At 40.3% G+C, this 25136-nt stretch overlaps 2 protein-coding genes across 2 annotated transcripts in view; one reads left to right on the top strand and one right to left on the bottom strand.

Moving 5' to 3' along the window:
- Positions 1-7769: 7769 nt before the first annotated feature.
- Positions 7770-14550, bottom strand: Tigd4 (tigger transposable element derived 4). Its single transcript, XM_090356583.1, has 4 exons — positions 14293-14550; positions 9974-10065; positions 9633-9856; positions 7770-9495 (listed from the first exon to the last, which is right to left on the bottom strand). The coding sequence occupies exon 4, from the start codon at positions 9329-9331 to the stop codon at positions 7793-7795; it is 1539 nt and encodes a 512-aa protein (XP_090212709.1). The 5' UTR covers positions 9332-9495; positions 9633-9856; positions 9974-10065; positions 14293-14550; the 3' UTR covers positions 7770-7792.
- Positions 14551-21090: 6540 nt separating this feature from the next.
- The window catches only part of Arfip1 (ARF interacting protein 1), a 52350-nt gene continuing 48304 nt past the window's right edge, over positions 21091-25136 (top strand). The window contains exons 1-2 of the mRNA XM_090356854.1: positions 21091-21320; positions 23456-23535. Coding sequence (XP_090212980.1) covers positions 23458-23535 — 78 coding nt within the window. The 5' untranslated portion in view covers positions 21091-21320; positions 23456-23457. The remainder of the gene's footprint in view (positions 21321-23455; positions 23536-25136) is intronic.

The following is a 25136-nucleotide window of genomic DNA, read 5'->3' as shown; positions in this document are numbered from 1 at the left end:
AGAGAGAGAGAGAGAGAGAGAGAGAGAGAGAGAGAGAGAGAGAGAGAGAGAGAGAGAGAGAGAGAGAGAGAGAGAAGAGAGAGAGAGAGAGAGAGAGAGAGAAAGAGAGCGCGCGTTCCTAGAAGTGACCAGTGACCGTACAGACAGCCTCTAGAGAAGGGACCATTTACCAGCTTCCCTCCCTGTACAGTGAATACCTGCCTTGATCTATATATGATGTATGTGTGTTGAAACATCCCACTATATCCATAACATGTATAATTATTACCTATTAATTATAAATTTTGGCAATCATGGGGCTTGAACTCTGGGCCTGGGCACTGTCCTTGAGCTCCTCAGCTCAAGGCTACCCCTCTAGTGCATTGAGCCACTGTGCCATTTCGGCTTTTCTGGTGGTTAATTGTAGATAAGAGTCTCACAGACTTTTATGCTGGCTTTGAACTGCAATCCTCAGATCTCAGCCTCCTGAGTAGCTACAGGTATGAGTCACCAGTGCCCAGCAATTATAAAAATTTTAAAGGACACATCTGGTTTCACACGACTCCTGCTATGAGGATGAAATAATTAAAAAAAACTCAAAATGCTTACCATGGTGCCAGGTACCTTGAAAGTGTGTAATAAAGGTGGTTACTGCTACTATTGCCATGTTTTTGAGACAATGAGAAAGCTCGTCTATTTCATTCAAGAATCAAGCCAGCTCTGACTCCCCCATAATGTATCAGTAACCTAGCGATTTTTTTTCCACCTACATGAATACTTAGGTATATTTTAAGTGAAGACTTAAAGTATGTTTTGGTTTGGTTTTGATTTGGTTTTTGACATACTGAGGAGTGAATGCAGAGCCTTTAGCACTAAACCACATCACTAGCCCCTCCCCCTTTTAGTTCTTTTTTTTTTCTTTTGAAATGGGATTGAACTTAGTAGGCAGGTGCTTTACCACTTGAACGGTGTCCTAGTCCAATCCTTACGTTTTAATGGGTAGGGAAAGGAAATGGGTTTGTGGTATATTATTTAGAAGAAATTTTATGCTTATGTTGAGGGCTAATATTTAAGTACTGTGTAAGTGAATTCCTAGAAAATAAACTCAAGAGCTGAGTGGGGAGGTGATTTGTTATTTCTTCGTGATCTTTCATGACAAAGGCTCACTCCTTCTAAATGAACCTGCAGCAGAATCGTATGACCCACATTGCTTCTCAGCTACTCCTTAATATAAATGTCTGGTTCCCAGAATAATGTTCTTGAGCTCAGCACTCTTTTGGACTCTGGCATTTTCCACTTAATCCTGTCATCTAACCCCACCCCAGATATATTTTCACAGCTTGAGCTCAGGCCTAACTTTTCATATCTCTGGCAGTAATTGTTAATCTTTTTTTAAAAAAATTCTTTGTGAAGATTCTATGCACAATTGAAATTAAAGAGGATTTTCTCACCAGATTTTTCCACTGGAGCTCATGTGACTGAGTGTAGAGTATTTCTGATTTATCTATAACATACATAATCCCTGGGTGAAACCATGGACTCATCTTTTACAGTCTACATTTAGAAATAGTAAAAATATACACTTACTGCCTTATGCTTCAACTAGCCACACCTGAGGTCTTTTACAGGAAGCTTCCCAATTATGATAGCTCACATTAAGCTTTTCTCTGTATTGATTTGAAACTTGTATATAATAAATGGCTTTGATCATCCAGAGCATTATTATTTTCCCAATTAAATGGAAACATCTGAGGCAGATATTAATTTCTTCTTTGCAAATCCCATACTGCTTGGCACAATGCACTGGCAAAGAGTCTCAAAAATGTCTCACACTTCTGTGATAGTCCCCTTTTCAGTTTTGAAATAGCTTCCTAAATGGCCTATATGACTGAATTGCTCTGAATGTGAACACACAGCATTCCCAGCTTAGCTTGGGATCTGTAATCTACACTTTTTAAATGCTGTATTTCTGAAGCCTCACTAAATGACAGTATCTGAGAGTGTACTGGTGAATCCTTATTATGGAAATCCAGCTTGATGCTAATTCCAGATTCTGTTTAGCTTCTAGAATACACATGGCCTCAATAGTTCTAGTAATTGGATTTGGCAAGGGGAGTAAATTCCTTGTAAAACTACATGAGCGAGCTATTAAAAAGTGATATAAAAATGGCAGTCAAAAGACAAAGTTAAAAATAATATAGAAAACAAGCTCAGACTGCTAACTTTAGAAAGTAATTTTATTAAAATTGAAATATGTACTGGTAACATCGAAGTGTTTTGAAAAGGGAGGTGAGATATGAAATATTGGCTCAATCTCTTCAGCAGATGTTTGCTTTTTATTTTTTCCTAATATTTTATATAGCTTTTAATAATGAATACTTTATAAGCAGTAGAAAGATTAAGTAATGCCCTGTCTTTAAGTGGTAGAGCACTTGCCTACCATGTGTGAAACTTGAGGTTGATCACAGCATCAAATGCCTATAATTTTAATATAGATCTTTTTATGGAAGAAAACCTGAAGCTTTATCAACAGTCCTAAATGGGTCTGTTAATCAAAAGAGTGGTTTTAAAAATCACTGTATTCTTCCCACCTGCTACTTCCAAGCTTACTAGGCAAGAATCAGGACACTTCCATATCGTCTCTATCTTAAATATGTCTCAAGTTTCAAAGCAATTCTTAGTTATTTCAAAGTAAACCAAAGAAAAAGCCCACTACCACCAGGCATGGTGGCTCACATCTGTAATCCCAGCTACTCAGGAGGCTGAGATCTGAGGATCACAGTTCGAAGCCAGCCCAGGCACAGGTCTGTGAGACTCTTAATCTCCAATTCGCTACCAGAAAACCGGAAGTGGCGCTTTGGATCAAGGGGTAGGGCATTAGCCTTGACCTGAAGAGCTCAGGGATAGTTCCCAAGCCCAGAGTTCAAGTCCCACAACTGACCAAAAAAAAAATGGGATAAAATAGGGAAGGAAAGGGGGGGGAACAAGATGATTGAGAGGGGTTGTGGGGAGGGAAACGGTAACAAAAGCAAGATAAGGGGTATCAATGTGCAAGAAGTAATGCACCTATTACCTGATGAATGTAACTGTAACCTCTCTATACATCATCCCGACAATAAAAGAAAAAGAAAAAGCCCTCTACCTCTTAAGACTTTCAAAGTTAAAAAAAATAAAAAACAACAACAAATTACTGCTAGTGTTCAAAAATTTACTGATAATCCATCCCGTGGGCCTACAGAACTTGACAAGGATTTCCAGAATTGCTCTTGAGAGCTTTGAACATCTGGAGTCCTCACAGGAGCCATTAAAAAGTGTTAGTTTTTTAGTTTGTCTGGTTAAGAAGAAGTATCTGCTCCCTTAGGTCTCACAAAATTCACCACAAGCACACATTGTAACCATTCTCTAGGCAGCTAATTAAAAACTATGTTTCCCTGACAAAAAAGTTTTCAAACTGCTCAGCAAAGTGAGTGTCTCTTCACCCAAGCTTGTAGTGACAGTTCTCATTAAAAAATAAAATTCAAAAGAATTATTTTCTAAGCAGAGGCATTATACAGAATAAAGTCAGTGTTTTAAGAACTCTTCTTTCTTGGCTGGGCACCCAGGGGCTCACACACCTGTAATCCTAGCTACTCAAGAGGCCGAGATCTGAAGATTGGGGGTCAAAGCCAGCCCAGGCAGGAAAGTCCGTGAGACTTTTACCTCCATAATCACCAGAAAAGCAGAAGTAGAGCTTTGGCTCAAGGTGGTAGAGCACTAGTCCTAAGTGAAACATCTCAGCAATTAGTGCCCAGGCCCTGAGTTCAAGCCCCACCAAAGACTGCCCCCTCCAAAAAAGAGCTGTTCTCCTTCTTATTTGTTAAATAGAGTAGGGGTGGGCAGGTTGAAAGGAACCCTGGCTTTCAATGAAAGCAATTTTACACTCCTATCCTGTTCATGGGTCCTGCTCACAGTAAAGCCTCAAGTGACACTCTGCCAAGAACCACGTTCACTCCTGGGGTGAGGGAATTTGAAGACAGGGAGTATTTCTAAAAATGTAGTTTTTCTCTTTAATGCTAAGGATAGTGGGAAATATTACAACAAAACTTATGGAAAGAACCTTATTTTTAATAATTTATGTATCTTAAAATATACTTTTATTTTACTCTTCTTGACACCTGAGCCTCAACCTGTTATATAGAGTATCAGTACGACACTAGATATTGGGGAAAAAAAGGAACTCATTTACTAGAGAATCATTTATTCTCATAATAAAGATTTCCTTTTGCTATTTTTCCAAACCTCAAAAAAGATTTAAAAACAAATCTTTACCTGGGTGCTGGTGGCTAGTGCCTGTAATCTTAGCTACTCAGGAGGCTGAGCATGGCAGCCCTTGAACCTGTTAAGTCGAAAGGTTAAGACTAATCATGTCTTCAAGGTTGTCACGAAGCAAAGTCCTGGCTGCTGTGAAAGCAGGAGCGCCAGCAATGCCCAGGCCCAGACATCTGCTGCTGCTCACTGCAGGGAAGCTGGGCTTCTAAGCTCCTTAGTCTTCAAGTTATGTCCCTCTCAGTAACCTTGCCTGTACAGCATTAACATATGAAGTGTTCATACATACACAGCTAGAGGAGATCTTTTTAAATCTGTGCTCAGACTGTCCTTTTTCTCTAACATTTTGTCTCCATGTCCCATTATTCTGCTGGAGGTGTAGCTCAAGTGGGGGAGCCCTTGCCGAGCATGTGCCAGGCCCTGCCCACAGACCCCAGCACAGGGTTGGAGGGTTGTCCCTCTGCGCTGCTTATTGTCCAGGCTTTCAAAACTAACAATGGGAAGATGATACAAAAAATAGCTCATGTTTATTCGGCTACACGTCAGTCCTTGCGGCCAGGCCTTTATTGCCTCACCTCGCTTTTCCTGCCTCTAGATGCCTTCCCTCAGTTCCTCAAATGACTCAGGTGCTCTCCTTCCCAGAACTGCCCCCACAACGCTCTTCTCCTTTGACCATCCTTCACATCTCAGGTCTCAGCTTCAGACATATCTCTAACCTTGAGATTGGATCAAATTCTACATTAGACAGTTTTGTAGAAATATGTATTACACCTTCCATGTATTTATTCCCATTGCAATTATATTTGTGTCATTATTAAATATTGTCTGCTTTTCCCACTAGCCTGCCAATGCCATAAGGGAGGGATTTCCCCCCCCCCATTAATATTCAATCCCCACTGTTTAGTATAATGAACAGGATGGACCCTTGCTGAATAATTGGACATTATTTCTCTTACTACAACCTTTAGAGTTACTAGGCATGAACCAATTTTATAAAAATGTCCTAAGCAAGTAAATCAATTACCTAAAATCAATATAGAGCTGGGCACTGGAGGCTCATACCTGTAATCTTAGCTATTCAGGAGACTGAGATCTGAGATTCACCATTTGAAGCCACCCCAGGCAGGAAAGTCTGGGAGACTCTAATCTCTAAGTAATTAACACAAAGCTGGATGTGGAGCTATGGCCCAAATGTCTTGAGCAAAAGAAGATCAGGGACAGTGCCTAGGCCCTGAGTTCAAGCCTCAAGATAGGCAAAAAACAAAACAAAAAAAACCAAAACAACAGCAGCAAAAAAAGCAGTATGTACTTCTTAAGGATATAGAGCTATGATTTCTCTTTCAAAATCTATAGGATATTCATCAGATTTGGAAAGGAAAAAAAAGAAAGAAAGTGTATAGCTGACAGCCTAAGTAAGAGCAGATGTTATAAAAGATTATCCTTTCATGTGTCTAAGTGGCATGTACTACATATAGTTCAAGACTGCGGTGCACTTTAAACAAATTAAATCCTACTTGTTCCCTTGCCTCCATTTCCACTCAGTAGAAGCAAAATAATCAACAATTTTAATCTTTCCACTTAAGTATAACATCTTTGGTTCAAGCCTTAATTTCTTCTTGTCATTATTCAGATATCCATTACTTTTCGGCACAGGGGCAGTAGTTGCCCTAAATAGAAAGGGTGTAACAGCTCAGTAAACTAGTCTATACATGCCTACGCCAAATAACTCTACAAAGCTCTCAGAGCTGAAAGTCGGAATTCTGGGTCTTCTATGGGGAACCATCCTAGTTTGCTCAAGTGATAACATGAAAATTGTTTTTATCTTTAGGCTGAGTTATCTGCCTTGCAATCTTGAAAAATAAGGTGTGGTACCAGCCAAAAACAGTGACTCTGCATTAACCAAGGGTAGTTTAGTGGCTTACAAAGAGGAAGTACAGGAAAAACATAACAAAAGCCTGGTCTTTATTTCTACTACTGCAAACAAAATCATCTCTAACTTTTTATTTAGTTGTTTCATGGGGCACATATTTCAATACACCTACAGCTCGCAAATTGAACATTCAAATTGAATCATCAGTACGATGCTTTTAATTTATAACACAAGTTTTATTTTAAAAGAAACTTCCCAATTATTTTAAATCTTTCTAAGTCTCAAAACTAGTGTAAATAAACAGTGACAAATAAAAATGGCTTCTATAAATATCTTCTTCTAAATGTACTATCTGTTTGCAGATTACTAATTTGTAATAAAAATAATCTGGATGCTCTGCATTCTACAGTGTTTTTCAGAGGGTATCTAAAATAAAATAAGTAAGCATACTATCTTATACTGAATGATGGAAAAGTCTGACATTGTTATAATTTTCTGTTTAAAACCTTTTTTTATAGAAATTAAGAAGGATTCTGTATATAAAATTTTCTCAATTTTAATCTAAAATATTAAACTTAGGAGAAAAAAGTTTAACTATTAAAATAACATTATTAATTAAAATGACTTTTAAATTAAATATCATAAATAAAAAGCTTATGTTATCACAATTAAATATTTAAGCACCATATATTTTCTGTTTTAGTAACTACATTTGATTCTTCACATTTTCATTTTAAGATTAATCCTATTAAAATAGATGTGAGTTTAATAAATGCTCTACTAAAGTATTTTTCTGTTAGACACATGCAGATACATATATTTATTTAGAAAGACCCATTTCTTCTAGTGATCAATGACACAAAACTTAATAGGATCATAGTTTTACATTTGATCTTATATTCATGAAACCTGAAAGTAGTACATATACTTTCAATCATCTTGGTGCACAGGTAGATCAAAATTCTTTTTTTTTTTTTTTTGCCAGTCCTGGGCTTGAGCTCAGGGCCTGAGCACTGTCCTTGGACTTTCTCAAGGCTAGAGCTCTACCACTTGAGCCTCAGCACCATTTCCGGCTTTTTTTTCTATATATATGTGGTACTGAAGAATTGAACCAGGGTTTTCGTTCATGCTAGGCAAGCATTCTACCACTAGGCCAAACTCCTGGCCCTCAAAATTCATTTTTAATGGTTTATGTCATTTTATAAGGAAGATTAAATATAAGAAAAAATAGCCTAAAATGACTTTGGTACTTAAAAGTTTCATTAGAATAATATGACATATTTATAATCTTATAAAAACAAGTATTTAAACTATCCATTTTCTTAGACTAGGTAGATAAAATATTTCAGAATATGATTTAAACTTAAAAAAACACAAAGAAAATGTCACCAATTCCATGCATATAACTCAGAGAGCTGAAGTTGTTCCATATACATACCATTTTCAAGTACAAAGCTTTTGAAATCTTGTCAGTAGAATTTTACTGACTATATTATTTATCATTTATTTACTTAGCTTTGGTGATTAAGCCAAAAAGTAATTGTTTTATTTTTCATACTTAAGTGGTATTTCTCTTTGCATACCTTATATAATAAAATACACCAAGAAGTTACTATTCTTCAGATGTGCAATACCTGATTATTTCAATGATAAAGAGTTAATAAAATTTTCAAGGTCTGCTAAAGAGTCATGAAGCCCATCATTCATATCTTGACTTCTAAGAAATTTTTTAAGGGTGTCTAATGCAGTAACTGCTTCCGTTTTTGATGGTAGAGGGGATTCCGTTTCTACAGAGACCCCATCTTCCTCTTCATCAGAAGTGTAAAACCCAGTCTCATCAGATTTACTGTCTTTGGTCCACTCCGAGTCCTCACCTGGTACTACTTCACAGGTCTCCAAATCGTCGTCCAGGGCAGCATACTCCTCTATGGACAAACCTTCTGGAAACTCCACTCCAGCCCCCAGAGCATGTGCCACCAAATCCAGACCAGCGGGGCTCTCTGCCTTCATTGAGTCATTTTCTCCCTTTGGAGATGTGAATCCTGCTTCTTCATAGCTTTTAACAATTGTCTCTGGGGTTACAGCCCTCCAGCAGAGATGCAGTGTGTCAACTGCATCAAGTAGTGAAAATGTAAATTCTTTGCTACCTTCAACCGAGCTTAAAAATTTCTTGATAAGACAGTGTCGATATTTGATTTTAAGACTTTTAATAACACCTTGCTTCATAGCTACAAACTTGGAAGACAAACATGATGGAAAGAATGCTAATTCAATGGACTTTAGGTTCTTTACCTCTGGATGTGCAGGGAATGAGTCAACAAAAATCACTATTTTTCGTTGCTGGGCTTGAAATTTCTCATCAAGCTTCTGTATCCACTGTTCAAAAATGTCTGGGGTCATCCATGCCATTCTGTTAGCTTCATAATACACAGGCAATGACTTTAGACCCTTGAAGCAATGTGGACTTCTGTTTTTCCCAATGATAAGCAAAGGAAGTTTCTCTGAGCCATCCATGTTTGTACCAACCACTAGAGTTATTCTGTCTTTGTACAATTTTCCAACTGAGCAAGTTTCTCCTTTAAATGCAAATGTATTTGTAGGTAACATTCGATAAAGGAGTCCAGTCTCTTTGATATTAAAAACATTTTTAGGATGATAATCATTTAAATAGTAAGGGAGAATATTTTGGTACCAGACAGATGATGGGTCCACTGATACGCCTGTGGCCTCTACAGGTTGTGCTCTGAATACTAAACCATACCTGGATTTAAAACGGTCCAGCCAACCATTACTACATTTAAAATCATTATGTCCCAGTTTCTGGGCAAAATCATTAGCTTTTAGCCGCAACATTGGACCATTCACGGGAACATTTAGACACTGAGCAATTCGATACCATCTCATTAATGCCTCTTCCAGATCTGTATAAAAAGCAGTTCTCAGTCTTTTCCTCTTTGGATCAAATCTCAGAGATTCAAAAGCTTCTAGAACTTTATCTTTGTTCTTCATAATAGAAGATAGTGAATTTTTCTTTATTCCATATTCAGCTGCAATCTCGGCTTTTTTCTTGCCACTTTCTACTGCATTTATGATGTCAATCTTTTCCTCAATGGACAGACTCTTCTTTTTCTTCACTGTTACAGGGAGAGTGGAGGCATCCACGGGTGCTTCTGCCATCTCCGCCAGTGCTAATGCAGAGACTTCTCCTCTGACTTCCCAGTATCAGTTTCTTTGATTTGTTTTACAGCATGACACAGATTGCTCTTTTCAATCTACTTCATACATAGCAGAGGTCTTATTCCTCGGGAAACTGATGACTTAAATATCCTTTTTCAAAGGACCTGAAGAAGGAAAATGTTAGCTGTAACTAGAATGGTTGAAAAGAGAAACGTCCTTCTTGGGATCTCGGGTAGCCCAGTTTATAGTTTACTCAGAGTTCCAAAAGTCAAGCTAAAATAGAAATCTCATTATGTCAAACCTGTCTGGTCCTGCTGATATATTTTTGGAGCTGAGATCCTTTAAGATGATCATTTTATCCACGCGTGCTTTTATTCTCCACTGAAGGCTTCAAAGATAAGAACAAAGCATCCAAAAATTATCACGTGAATGTTACTCACTGATTTCCTAGTCTCTTCAAGGATAGAGAAGAAAACGGTGGTCCACTTCCACAGTTTGTTGTTGTGTCTTCTCTGTCTTTTGAAACTGAAAAAAAGAACAGGTATAAAAAGATTATTTATGTCGATTATTACGCTCTAAACAAGGAATAATGGGAAGATGTTTCTGAGAAATGTAACTGAGTTTTCCAGGAGAAATGCTTACCTTCAGAAGCCTCTCTGTAGAATGTTCTGAAGATCTACGCCACTGTCCATTTGAATTCTCATTTGTCTTTGAATCCTTGGGAATATATACTTCTGAAATAAGTCAGACAAATTTAAACTGCATTGAAAATGTGGACTTGCCAAAATTAAAGAACTAAAAATGATGTTGGATATATCCTTAGTGGCTATTTTTTTTACATGAGGTCACAGACGGCACCCTCTGACTTCTCTAAAAGAAATAACATAGCCAGACAGTAGTCACGAGGTTCAACTTTTAATAGCATTTGGGGACAGTGTCTCTTTATAGGAGGCTGGAAGAAAATGTTCACTAAAAGAAACCCCTCAAATCAAGCAATTGATAATTCAGTTTAAAAAATATTATCCTCATCCTACCAAAAAGCTTAAAAACTCAGTAACTTTTGCATCCATATAATATATTAGCTGAATGTACATGGGCCAGAAATGCCCAAGACAATGCACTGCAAGAAACATTTTATTAATTTTTAAGAGGGTATAGAAGGAAGAAGACTCAGAAGGAAAAAGGAGTATTAAACTTACCTTCTCAGAACCTCTACTATGTAGGTATACAGGGGACTTACAGAATGACATGGGCTTTGGGAATAACATCTGAATTAAGAAGTAACACTGCCATTCAGCACTCAGGGTAATCCTACTTCATGTTCTTACCATTGAGGCCTTATCTGTAAAAGAGGGTTACTCTCAGATCACTTCAGATTGAACTGGTCTCTTCATTCTCTTGGTCAACTTCAGCTTTTCAGAATCTACAATCCAGGGATTTCATGAAATCCCATAATACGTGAAAGCAAGATTCCCATGTTAAATACACGCTAGAAGCAGGGCTCATGAGCCTAGGAGTACTCTCAGAGCACTCGAAGGGAGGGCCTTAGATGAGTTCCCTTCTACCTTCCTACAATCTGTCATCTCTAGCCCTACCACAGCCAAGATAGCAGGTATGTGCCAAACAAAAGTGCATAACTTTTTTTTTTTGCCAGTCCTGGGCTTGATCTCAGGGCCTGGTTACTGTCCTTGAGCTTTCTCAAGGCTAGCGCTCTACCACTTGAGCCATATTATCATTTCTAGCTCTTTCTATGAATATGGTACTGAGGAATTGAAGCCAGGACTCTGTGAATGCTCGGCAACCACTCTACCACTAGACCATGCTCCCAAACCCCCAAAAATGTATAACATTTTATCTAGCAAGGCTAGATCCTCAGATTTTACCCCCAAAGGAATACTTATAGATGTAAAAATAATTTCTTAAAGTGTGTGAATTTTCTGTTGCTATGTAACAATGTATCATATGTTTAATACCTTAAGACAATAACCATTTATTATTGTATATCCTTCTAAAGGTCAGAAGTAAGGTGCACTCAACTGGATTACTGTTTAGAGTCTCATAAAGCAGAAACTGTGATGTTACTCAGAAGCAGGGCTCTTAGTTGGGGCTCCGGGAAGAATTTGCTTCCAATCTCATTGAGGTTGTTGGCAGAATTCACTTGCTATGTAGGACTGAGGTCCCTGTTTTCTTAGCTGCTGCCGGGGACCACTCTCAGCTCCTAGGGCCCACTATCAGGTCTTTTCTGTAGCCCTCTTCATTTTGCCACTGGGAACATTCCTCCTGTTGAATCTTTTCTGCACTTTGAATCTCTCTGATTTCCTCTGTTGCCTTTGGCAGGAAGAAACTACTTTTAAAGGACTCATGATATTAGGTCAGGCCCATCCAGATGACCTCCCCTTTAATAAACTCAGTCATCTGATTGGGAACTTCAGTACTTTTCTCTTTGTATCTTAACAAGAAAAACAAAAAAAGTTTTAATTTAGTATTTTTCCGCAATTCTAATGTCCTTTTTGTGCCACATTGTTTTTTTTTAAATCTCTGTATTAGAAGACATTAAGTTGGCATTGTTCCCATTCAGAGCATATAAGGGTAATATGTTATTCACCTTTAATCAGTAGTTTACAGCTCTCTGCAGAAAGAAATAAAGAAAGCATTGACTCTCTGTCTTCCACAAATAGATAGTCACCATGTCCGCTTAATCCTGTCTACAACATTACTCTAAATAGCACCAGTTGCTGGTACTGTGGAATTTGCCTGATGTGCAGCCGATAAACTATTTTGATAAGCAGTTTCTGGGTGCTATAAAGACAATAAAATGAGTCCCAGTTCAGCCTCTCAAAAAAGATCATGGGAAACAAATAAGCAAATATACAATGACAGGAGCTAGGACTCAAAGTCAAGAGCTATGGGATTAGAGAAGAATGACTCATATGAGAAATAGAACCTGAACTCTACTATAAAGGATGGATAAGGACATGACAGGTAAAGAGAGGAAAAAAAATTCTGCTGGACAAAGAAGAAAAATATGCAGGAGGGAAACTGCAGGGCAGTATAAAAAGCATAGTAAATAGTTATATGTAACTAAACTTTTCTTCCTTTACATTGATGACTGTATTACCTGGCTAAATGATCACTTGCTTTTCTGAGTGTTGGTCTAGTTGTCTATATACTGTATTGTATATATCAGAAAAAACTGAGGTCAAATCTTGTTAAGCCCTGAATGCCAAAATAAAGAATTAGAATTCATTCGGTATGTCACAAATGCTCTTAAAAGATTGTGAAGGGAAGGGTGACAAGGACCCACAAGAAGTTTCCCCAGTTACCACACCACATGCTTAAGAGAGAACACACCTGCTTTTAGAAAGAAGTGCTACTTAGAGCCATAATGTTACTTAATTCATCATGTATACAGGTATAATCTACTCATAATGGAATAAAGTTGCACAAGTACTTGCTATAAAGCTTTCTTAAAATGTTAAATTCGCTGAACATTGGTGGCTCATGACTGTAATCCTAGCTGCTCAGGAGACTGAGATCTGAGGATCATGATTAAAGCCAGCCCAGGATCGTTTATGAGACCAAAAAGCCAGAAGTGGAGCTGTAGCTCAAGTGGTAGAGCACTTACCATGAGTAAAAGAAACTCAAGGACAGCACCCAGACCCTGAGTTCAAGCCCTAGAGCTAGTGTACATGTGCCCATGTGCGCGCATGCATGCACACAGAGTTAAGTAATCCTAGCCAAGAAGCCAATGGGTCATACCTATTACCATCTCAGGAGGCTGAGACATGGAAGATCACAAGTTAAAGCCAGCTGGCAGAACAAATCTGTGAGAGTCCATCTCTGACTAACCAGCAAAACGCTGGACTGGAGGCACGCCTTAAGCTGTAAAGCACCAGCCCTGAGCAGGGAAGTTAGTACCAGAATCTGACTGGACTGAAAAGTACCTAAGATAATTAACAGTATCTTTACCAAGGAGCAATAAGCAGCTGCAATTCCATGCAAGTCCAAAAGAGTTGGAATCTGTACCAAAACTATCAGCAGGTACAAAGGCCAATTATCTCGCTGAAGATAACAACCAAAGCAAGGATTCACCTTTCTAAGTGAAGAAACAATCTCTAATTTTAACCGTGTAACAGACTAACTTCGGTGAAGCAATACTCCAGACGGAAAGCAGGGATCCTTGAAGAGACTCCAACAGTTAGGTACACACTGTCCACGGCACACAGTGTTTACCAGGCCCTTCCTTGAAGTCACCCTTCCAAAACTTGCATTTATCTACAAGTTCCATCGTTACCTCGTTCCTACACTCGAGAGCAGTAATAAGTCCAGATTGGGATCCGATAACTAAGAAGACGGATGGGTTCCCAGCGCAGAAAATGCGCTCTACGCTTCAGAAATGAGATCGCTGTGGTTTGAGTGAGTTGGGTACCTATATCTGCAGTTTTCCTGCGGAATAACTTAGAGGTGAGCAAGGTCCCTTGAGGCTAGATTGATGCTTGGGGATTTCTGTACTCTTACAAGGGGTCTCAGGCTATCTTGCCGTGTCTCTACTCACGAGTCTGTGCAGGATAGCTATGCAGACAGATACTCCACGATGCATTGAAACCCCCCGGAAATAGAGGCAACCGTTCTGCCTGGGGCCCTTTTTCTTTTTTCCCCCCATCAAGAACGCCCGGCCGGCGAACGTGACCGGGGAAGAAGTGGGGTCTGAGACGGCTCACGTCTCACCAGCCCGCTGGCTCTGCGGGGCGGTGGAGGAGAGGCGGGGGGCGCGCGGACCGGCGTGGCCGGAGGAGCTGCGTGCGCCCGGGGGACCTGCGGGTGACCGGCCCCGGTGGGCGCCGCTGCCCCGGCCGGGTGGCGCGCACGTGCGCCCGGGGCGCGGGGACGAGCGCACCTCGGGTTTAGGCTCCGGGAGAGGGGACGGTGGGAGCGTGTGTGCAGATCGGAGCGTGACCTACTTGAAAGCAGAGCTCCGTCAAGTGGAGCGAGACAGAGGGGTCCGCGGGGACGAGCGAGCGGCGCGGCGCGGCCGAGGCGGGGCGCGGCGGCGGCGGCGAGGGCTCCGAGTCCGCTCTCAGCCCCTCACCACCCCTCCCCGGCCCGCCCGCCGCGGGCTCCAAAGCCCTTCTTTGCTGAAAGCAGCCTTGGCTTTTCCGTGGTGGCGAGCTAAGTCCACCTCCATTCCCTGGGCCCGGGCGCCAACTTCCAGCGCCGACCGGTACCTCTGGGGCCGCTTTCACGCTTCCCCGCACCGCAGCGGCTAGAAAGTTACCGGGGCAACGACAGCGGCGGGGCCCGGATGTGGTTGCTAGGGCCACCGCGGAGGGGCGGAGCATCCTCCGGAGGGGGCGGAGCCATCCCTTGGAGGAGGCGTGGTCAACCTCTGGAGAGGGGCGGGAGAACTTTGTGGGAGGTGCGGTGGCACCAACGAGACGTGGCGGCTCTCGGCTCGATTCAGTTGAGAGAGAGAGGAGAGAGAGAGAGAGGCCGTCCCGGGCGAGGACCCTGCCACTTCCGGCCTGCTCACTTCCGGCTTCGCGGCTCGGCTGCGGGTGCAGGCGGCCGGGCTGAGCGGCGCGGGTCCGGGTGTCCTCCGCGGTTGGCCTGTGCGCGCCCCTGACAGCTGCACCGCTCCCGCCCCGGAGGAGCCAGGCGCGAGGGGGAGGGCGCGGAGGAAAAGGTCCGGGTGGCGCTTCCGCTCTCTTCTCGCCCGCGTTGAGGCAATTCCGGGGGGAGCAGCGGCCGGGATAATCCTCGACTCGGGTGCCGCCGGCGTCCCCGCAGACAGGTGAGGGCGGAGCAGGCCCGCCGGGGCAGGAGCGGGGGAGCCGGGCCCGGGGGGCGCGGGGAGGGGGTGCTGCGCGCCCGCTGCTCCAGACTTCCCCCCGGCACTTACGCCCTTCCTGGGAGCCGGGTCTGCCCAAGGATTCCTGCCCCCGCATTCCATCGGTCCCTCGGAGTGTCCCCCGGAGACCGTCGGAGGGTGGGGGGCCGCCGGGCCTGCAGGGCGGCACCCTCTCGGCTTTGCTCCGCCTGCAGGGTTTGGCATTTCTCCGCTCCCTCCCTGCATCTCTGCTTCCTTTCTCCCCGCAGCGCGGGGACCCGATGCCCCCCCCCACCCCACCCCAGGTGCGGGGAGGGGACCTGCTCTGCCACTGCGGTGACACCGCTGGAGTTTGGGAAAGGAGACTCAGGCCCTGCCTTCTGGTCCCATCCACTCTGTTAAGACACGTCCTGTTGACGTGTCTAGAAAGCAACATCAAGAAAGTTTTCAGACACTAGACTTGGCTCTCTTTAGCATCTTCCTTTCAGCCCTCTGATTTAAAAAAAAAAAAATAGTGTGTACTTTCCACTTCCTGCAGATTTCTTTAGCCACCCTTTGAGGAATGCTGTCCCTCAGCTTTCCTTTCTTTTCTTAATTTGTTAAGTAAAAAAAAAAAAAGAGGAAGCGTTTTCTTTAGTTTATGCTTTCACCTGTGAGGGTGTGTTCACCTTTGCCATTTAATTAACTTCCTCCACAGAGCAAGTGCACCCAATTGACGTTCACCCAACCCTTGGTGTTGACTGTAGGAATTGGCCATTTCATTGAAGCCATTGCAGAAAAAGTACAGTGACTGTTTTACCATGGTTTTAGTTATATTTTTCTTCCTGTGTTCTGTTTGTTGCTCGGTTGGTTTTTCTTGCTCTGCATGATGAATGCCCTGACCCAACCCCAAAGTCTATTACTCATTCTCTGGGGGAAAAAAAGAGAATGTTTCCACTCTTTATTTTCTGAACTAATGTCCCTGCCTCGGTGACTTCAGTTCCTTTTCCAATTCACAAATTAGTTTTCCTTGGATTATGATGTGTATTAAACCTGGATTATGAGTTGAGTCCTGTAGTCTGGGCATCAGTGAATTTCAGGACCCCTCTCTCCCCCCAGTTTCCTCTGAAACTACACGGGAAGTTTTCTTTTGAAAATTTCTATTCTTTTTACCTCTCAAGAAATAATGTCCAGATCAATTTAAAACCCACCACTTAACTTGGTTTTTTGTTGAAGTTCGTAGAAAACAAATATTTATTTTGGAGCTATCCTTCCATCCCACCCCACCCCCCATAAAACTGTATAGGGTCCAAGGAGAGTAGACTGCAGAGATTCTAGCTTGACACTGAAATCTCAGACTACTTCAACACTTCAGTGTTTCTACATTACATCTTAGACTTACAGAAGGAAGCAACACTGTCAACTAACTTAGTTCCTGATTTGTGGTTTTGTGATTTCTTTTTAGGAATTGCTGTTGGTGGCACTTCTTTGTCAATTGCACGGGTTTATAAATAGATGCTTATCATGATTTAATACATATTAAGTATCAAAACCCACCAGGTAACCCACCAGATTCAACTGAGAATAAAACATTGAAATTCTGGGTTTGCGTTGCTTTAATTTTCTTGTTTTTCATTAGAGGCAGCTGCCTTGGGCTTTGGCTTTGCTTGGAAGGACACATAAGATGATTTTAGTGGTAGGGTCCATAAGTCTTTGGTACGCGGCTACTTTATCTTGACATCCCCTTTCCCTTCCTTCTGTACTAGGTACTTGAGTAATTTTCTTCCTTGAAATTTAGAATACCTTCATGCCTAATGACTTTGTTGTGAAGTGCTTGCTAATTGGTAGTTGAAGTTCTAAAAGTCTACAGCTTATTTCATACAATATTAGAACTTGAAGGAAATTATACAGCTCATTACACATAATCTGTTTAATCAGTGACTTTTACTCACATAACAAACTAGATTTCCTTCAGTGTTGCCTTCTCCTTTAAGGGAGCAGGTAATATAACTTGGTAAAGAATAAGGATAAATTAGTTTCAGTATCCACAAGATAAATTATATCTCACACTTTAATGGTTTTTGTTTGCTTACTAGGTACTATACATTATGTGTTGAGTGCTTTACATGATTATCTCCTATAATCCTCCTAGCAACTTTATAGGGAAGGTAACACTTGCCATTTTATAGTTGAAGAAACTAAAACTAAAATAACCGGTACAGAGTAGCACTGGAGTAGCTAGAATTAAGCTGGATAAAAAACTTACGGGCTGGAAGTTTGGCCCAGTGGTAAAGTGCTTGCCTAGCATGCACCAAGACCTGGGTTCGATTACTCAGTATGATATACATAGAAAAAAGCCAAAAGTGGTGCTGAGGATCAAGAGGTAGAGCTCTCACCTTGAGAAAGTCCAAGGACAGTGCTCAGGCTCTGGGCTCAAGCCCACAACTGTCAAAAAACAGTATTTGTACATTGAAGAATGAGATGTTCCACATAATATGGAAGATGACAACTTAAGTACCATCACAGTCTTTAAAAATGGGATATGTACCATTGTCACTTCTAGCATATATGAAGCTATAAAACAAAAGAACCTGAAAATCATTTTATCCTTGTTTTCTGCTATCTTTGGGCAACCACAGAAGCCATAGCTCTTGCAGATTTTCAGCTACTCTCTTTAAGACAAAAGTGTACTCTTTTTTTTTCCTCTCACACACACATTCTCTATTTCCCTTACTCCATTTTTATTCCTCTTTGTCTTGTTCTCATCCATTTCTTCTAGACAGTTTGTTGTAAGATGGACATAGGCAGGTATTGCTTATTTCCCTTTGCCGTTGATTTCTAGCAAAATGAACATATGGTCTCTTTATAAACTACCTTTTTCCTTTAACAAGCATACTTATTTAAGTGAATACTATTCTTCTGACCAAGCCTCTCCTTTGAAAACTAGTTCTAGAACTATTGTGAATTCATATTGAGATGTACAAAAGTTAAATCCTTGACAAGTGAGTGCAGTGACTCAATCCTAGCTTACTTGGGAGGCAGATATCTGGGGATTATGGTTCGAGACCAGTTAGTGCAAAAAGAAATTCATGAGATTTCATTTCAACTAATAGCTAGATCTGGGTACAGTGATGTGTTCCAGTTATCCCAGTTACAGAGGAAGCACAATGACTGGGCACAGTGGTACACATCTGCCCTCCCCGGTGACTTAGGAGGTGGATCACAGACCGGGCATAAAATGAAACTACCTTGAAAATAACCGTGCAAAAAGGGGCTGGAGGTGTGACCCAACAGGTAGAGTACTCGCCTCACAAGCACAAGGCCCTGAGTTCTTAACTGTCACACAAAAAATAAATTTCCCAAATACTTTAGAATAGTTTGGACTCTATAAGTAGTTATAAAACAAATAATTGTTCCAGTGGTGTGTGGAAATGTGGTTTTATCTTTGCCATGCTTTCATTTTTGTACTGTGATCTCACAAAACGTAGCAGCTTCTTGATATTCAGGCTGGATCCTTTTTCATTCTATGGGGAGCAGTGACACTACTTTTGGAGCAGGAGCATAAAAGCAGATTTGGGGATGAGGCCTAAAACTACCCTGAGGAGGGACTTAATTAGCCAGCTCTGGTTTCTCCTAGTGTGATATAGTGTTCTGAGTACACATAAAATATATAACATTTATGTCTGTAGCTGGGCCCCTCAAGCTCTTTACAAAGATGGTTCAGCACATCTGTGATCCACTCTTGGCAGTTGGTTGGAGAGTTTTAGCCTAGAGAAGAAAATGTTACTCTTAGTTTAATTCTTATGCTTGTTTAGTATGCAATGGTTTACGAAGCGCTTTAACATACATTTTCATTTTGTTTTCACTCCAGATATGACACATAAGTAGAACCATAACATTACCTTGTTAGAAATGGAGACACTAAGATTGAAATAAAGTGCTTTGAACAAGGTCATACACCTCAAAAGAATAAATCAAGAATTCAGACCTCAGGTTGCAAGCATCCTTGGAGGTTCAGTAGTGCCTGCAATGTCCAGGAGACCAGGACTCTGTTTTGAGGGTTGTTTCTCGAATTGCAGACTGTGCCAGGCACACAGAGCCCCATAATGATTTGAATCCATTACTTGATCATCTAGTTAGGCATTGGTTTGTAAGTACTGTTTGAGGCAGTCTTAACTTCTATTAGTTTCTCTTTTTGTTAATAAAAATTATTAGTCTAGGTCGTTCAAGTAGTAAAAGAAAGAATCTTAGAACTAATAAATGTTTGACTCCAAAGTTTGTGCTTCTTTCATGTAGTTCTGAGTCTAGAACATTGAAAATAGAGATCAAATTCCAGTTAAATTGTGCTGCCATGGGAGATTGGCAAGTGAATTATTACTGATTGTTGATCTTTAGCAGTTTTGAGGAAGAGTTCTAGAGATGATAGCTGTCTAGTAGGATTTCCAAAGGTGTTTGAAGTGGTGGTGTATTAGAATAGAAAGTGGAAAGGCTACTCCAAATGGTTAACTTTGTGAGTTGGTTAAAAATTGAACTATAGTGGTGAGGATAAGTATATTTGAGTTTGTGTTATTAGCTCGGCTTCTAAATTGTTTCTCTTTCTGACATATAATTTAATATTTTGTTAAAGCTTTTTTTCTTTATTTTTGGAGGTGATATGGGGATAGAAACGAGGGAGAAACTTGGACTTACAGCTAGAGCCCCCTCTCTTTTTTTTTTTTTTGCTTGAACTTAGGGCCAGGGCACCATGCGGTAGCTTTTCTGCCCAGGCTGGCACTGTACTACTTAAAACCTATCTCCATTTCTTGCTTTTTGCTCATTAATTGGAGAGTCAGATTTATCTGCTCTGAGTGGCTTCAAAGAGTGAGCATCAGATACAAAGCTTCCTAATAGGATTGTAGGCTTACAGCCACACAGAGTTTTGATGCTTTACCACCTGATTCATTTCTCTAGTCAAACTTTTTTTTGCTGTTAGTTGGAGATAATTTCACAGATTTTTTTTTTCCCCCTGTCTGGGCTGACTTTAAATATCAGTCCTCAGCTTCCTGAATAGCTAGGATCATCTACCTGAACACCTCAGCTTCCTGAATAGCTAAGATTACCAGTCCCAAATAGCTTTCTACTTTGTAATTATTTTTTCTTTCTTTTGTCCCCAGAGCTATGGACTGACTCAATGACTTGCCTGCAGGTGCTCTTCCACCAAGCTAAATCCCCAACCCCTACTTTGCAATTCTTTAGTCTTTGTATTTAACCTTTATATTTATATTATTATTGATACAAAAACAAGCATTATATGCTTCTTTATTTCTTGTTTTTTGTTTTTGTCAATATTGCAGAGTGAACTCAAGGCCTTATGCTTGCTAGACAAGCAGCAGACTACGGTTTGAGCCATATCTCCAGCCTCATTTTGCATTGGTTATCTTTTACTTTATGCTCTAACTGGTCTGGGTTTAAGTTCTTAAATTCTATGGTATTAGGGGACAGGAGGGGAAAACTGGGAGAGAGTGAGGGAAGGGGTAACATTGTCCAAAAAAGAAAATGTTATTACTTGTTACTGACTTAAGTAACTGTAAGACCTCTGTATATCACTGTTACAATAACAAAAAATTTAAAAATTCTCACATATTAAAATTTTGTACATGTGATTTTCTTCTGGATAGATCCAGTTTGAGAGATCAAAAGGTAATTTAAATAAAAATAACTCCAGACAGTTAAGTAATTTACGAATTTAAGATTATGTATATTATATTTGCAAATAGTAATTAGTGTTTTAGTTTGTAGACTTTTTGATCTTTATATTCATTAGTTCATGAATACTTTTGGCTAATTATAGAAAATAAACCCTAGAAATAACTTCCGGCATTTTTAGCTTCCAGTATAACTAGTCTAATCATTAATGGTCCTTTATATAGTAATTTATCATTCTGTTTTTTGTTTTTGTGCTGGTACTAGGGCTTGAACTCGGAACCTCGGTGCTGTTCCTTAGCTTTTTTGCTCAAGGCGGACGCTTTCCCACTTAAGTCATACCTCCACTTCTAGCTTTTTGGTAGTTAATTGGAGATAAGAGTCTCAGGAATTTTCCTGCCTGGACTGGCTTTCAACTCAATCCTCAGATCTCAGCCTCCTGAGACGCTAGGATTACAGGTGTGAACCATTGACTGCCAGCTTTATCATTCTGTTTTGAAGGTAATATTTTATAATAACTATATTTCTATAAAAATTATAAAATGTCTATTTTTTCCAAAAGGGGTACTGAAAATTGAATCTAGGACCTCACAAATAGTAAGTACATGTTCTATCATTGAACAATGATACTTCCAGCAGAAAATCTGTATCTGAAACAGCATAAATTGCAAGTCATTAACTGTTTTTTTCCCTCTACCAGTCCTGGGGCTTCAATTTAGGGCCTGAGCTCTGGGCTGACTTCAAACTACAACCCTGAAATCTCAGCCTCCTGAGTAGCCAGGATTATAAGCATGAGCCACCAGCACCTGCAGCAAGTCATTCATTTTTAATATTACCACTCCTGTATATGTTAATCATCGAAGTTGTGAATAAGCATAACTTTATAAAATAAACATAGAGACCTAAAAGTACAAATAACAGATTTAGTACTTACCTCTCCCTCCAATTCTCAGACAATGTGTTCTTGTTTTTTTGTTTTTTATTTTTATCTGTCTCAGGTTATTGGTCTTTTCTAGAGCTGAAAGTAATATCTTCCTAGCTGGTATACTGTTTAACAAACACAGTGCCACTGATGCTAATTCCTATTTTCACAAGAAAGTAAAAGACAATGAAAGTGAATGGCCTTAACTTTCTTTCATTTTCCAATATACTATTTGCTGTCTGTAGATTGCTTCTTCCATTCTTGTTATAGTGGAAGCAGTTTCCTCCATCTAAGGATAATCTCTCTACTTCCTCTCAAAATTTCTTAACGGTTATTAAAAGCATTCAGTCTAACTTTAGATTTATAGAGCAGTAAGAAAAAATAGTGCAGAGAATTTCCTTTTATTCTTCACCTGAGATCCCCTGATGTTCTAACATCTTATATAACCATAATTATCAAGAGTAGGAAATTAACATTGGAGGAATATAATTTTAATTAAACTACAACCATATTTGAAGTAACCCAAATTTTCAACTATTGTCCTTTCTCTGTCCCAAGATCCTATCCAGGAACTTAGATTGAATTTAGTTATTCTCTGTAATCTCTTCTAATCTGTAAATTTCTCACACTTTCCACCTTTCATAATGATGACCCTTGTTACTTGATGATACTGAGGTTTGAACTCAGGGCCTCTCACTTGGTAAACATGTGCTCTGCCACTTGCCATACTCTAATCCCTTTTTCTTTTAAGTTGTTTTTCAGGTAGGGTCTTGTTCATTTGACCAGGCCCGCCTAGGACTATGATTCCAGTACCTACTAAGTAGCTGGGATTATTGTCATACGCTATTTTATCTGGCCCCCACTCTGACCTTTTAAGAATGTCTCTATTTTGTAATTTTGTACTTCAATAAATTATTTTATATATCATTAACTTGTTGGGGTTTTCTAGGCATACTGTTATATTATCCGCAAATAGAGACGGTTTTCCTTATTTTTCTTTCAATTGATTTCTATTAACTAATTGGATTGCTCTTCATATATAGTTGACATTCTCAGAGTGTTGAATAAGTTAAACGCAAAATTAGCTCATTAAACTTTTATGATAAAATCCAAGTATGGATAGCATTTAAACAGGGAGCAATTACAAAGTTTCATTTTGTAACCCACTTGAAACTCAGAATCTTCCTGCCCTCAACCCTCAGTTCCCAAGTGCTATGATTAAAGGCTTGTGCCTCCATGATTGGTTATGAAATTTATTTTTAGTCATTCTCCACAACTGCTTTCTCTGAGCTTTAAATTTTTAGAATATTTGCCTGCTATAGCCAACAGATACTCATAAAATTGTAGATTTTCCCCCCCTTGTTTGGCAGGACTTTGGTTTGAACTCAGGACCTCACACTTCTGAGGCTGTCATTTTACTGCTTTAGCCACCCTTCTAGCCCTCCTTTTTCTTGGTTAATTTGAAGATGGAGTCTAGCAAACTTTTCTGCCTGGGGTGCCCTTGAACCATATAGTTGTCAGCATTTCAGACATGAGCCTTAGGTTTAGGAATGAGCCACTAGAGCTCATTCCTAGATTATAATTACTTATATATTTAAAAAACAAATTGTGACAAAATAAGTTGTGCTGTAGAATATTGTAAAGAGTATCAGTGGGATGACACAGTTCTTTTAACTAAGTTATTTAATATGTGTCCAACACATTTTACTTTTAGGTATGTCTGACTGCAGCAATGATACCACAACTCTGGGTGCATCTAAGCCAGCCACTGAAGATGTCAAGTCTAATTCTGAGGTGATGGGGTGGTCTTTCTGTTGTTTTGTAAAGTCAGCCCATCTCAATCAAGGTTCAGACTATCTATATTGAGTCCCTAAACTTAAATAAAAACTTGAATAAAAGTGGCAAGAAAATGTATGAGAGAAGTTTCTTTGTGATGAGAGCGTGTGTGTGTGTGTGTGTGTGTGTGTGTGTGTGTGTGTGTGTGTGTGTGTGTGTGTGTAGTTTGTGTATGATTTGTGCTGGTCCTGGCCTGGCCTGTCCCTGAACTTTTTTTTTTTTTTTTGCCAGTCCTGGGCTTGAGCTCAGGGCCTGAGCACTGTCCTTGGACTTTCTCAAATCTAGCACTCTACCACTTGAGCCTCAGCACCACTTCCAGCTTTTTTTCTATGTATGTAGTACTGAGGAGTTGAACCTGGGTCTTTGTGCATGCTAGGCAAGCACTCTACCACTAGGCCAAACTCCCAGCCCCCTGTCCCTGAATTTTTTTTGCCAAAGGCTAGTTCTCCATTACTTGAGCCATAGCTCCACTTCAGCTTTTTGGTGGTTAATTTGGAGTTAAGAGTCTCATAGACTTTCCTTTCATGGCTGGATCTCAGATCTCCCAAATAGGATTACAGGTGTAAGCCACCAGCACCCCTGCTTGGATTTGTGTGTGTGTGTGTGTGTGTGTGTGTGTGTGCACGTGTGTGCGTGCATGTGCGCACGCACGCACGCACGCGCATGCTGACACTAGGGCTTGGATTCAGGGCCCAGGGCTCAAGTCTGGTGCTCTTATCATTTGAAGTATAGCTTTACTTTCAGCTTTTTGATGGTTAATTAGAGATTAGACTCTCACAGACTTTGCTGCCCAGTCTTCAAACCGTGATTCTCAGATCTTAGCTTCCTGAGTAGCTAGAATTATAGGCATGCCCCACTGGTGCCTGGCTATGAAATTTTTGAGTATTGTTTGCTTGTCACTTAAGAATGCACAAAAAGTTGTATTGACTTTTATTTAAATATGGAATGTGACAATAGGTACAATTTTCTGTGGAACTGGTATTGTTAGGCTCATATTTCACTATCACGAGTCCCTGTGGTTTGGTGTGCCTCAATCCAGGGGGAGGAAATTACAAAACTAGTGAATTTATATTTCAAATTCACTGAACTTGCACTGATAAACACTGGACTTCATATATTTTTGTTTCATTTTGAAAGTTTTATGGATAATTCTGATATGTATTGCTCATACTACTACATATCAGATAACTATGAAGGTACCAGATATATATTACCTGTTTTAGTTCATTGAACTAAGGAGAAAGCTGCAACAGCCAATTTATTGAGTTCATGTCAGTAGAGATAAATTTCAAATGTATGACTCTAGTAATGACTTTTTATTTATTTGTTTTTTCTTGTGCTGCTCCTGGGGCACTGACCTTGAGGTTTTTTTTCCTCAGTTGTTGCTGTACCACTTGAGCCACAGCTCCACTTTAGCATTTTGATGGTCAGTTGGAGGTAAGAGTCTCATGGACTTTTACTTAGGCTGGTTTCAAACCCTGATCCACAGACCTCACCCTCCAATGTAGCTAGGATTGTAGGTCCGAGCCACCACCACCCAGTTAGAGCTGGACTTTTAA

This window comes from Megascapheus bottae, chromosome 23, assembly GCF_031878675.1.
Source record: "Megascapheus bottae isolate mThoBot1 chromosome 23, mThoBot2.hap1, whole genome shotgun sequence".
NCBI classification, from domain to species: domain Eukaryota; kingdom Metazoa; phylum Chordata; class Mammalia; order Rodentia; family Geomyidae; genus Megascapheus; species Megascapheus bottae.
Note: the sequence above shows the minus strand (reverse complement) of the source record. Positions and strands in the feature narration are given on the sequence as shown.

What these genes read in the sequence shown, in the direction of transcription:
- Tigd4 (XM_090356583.1), bottom strand. Translation starts at nt 9,331, where the DNA reads ATGGCAGAAGCACCCGTGGATGCCTCCACTCTCCCTGTAACAGTGAAG.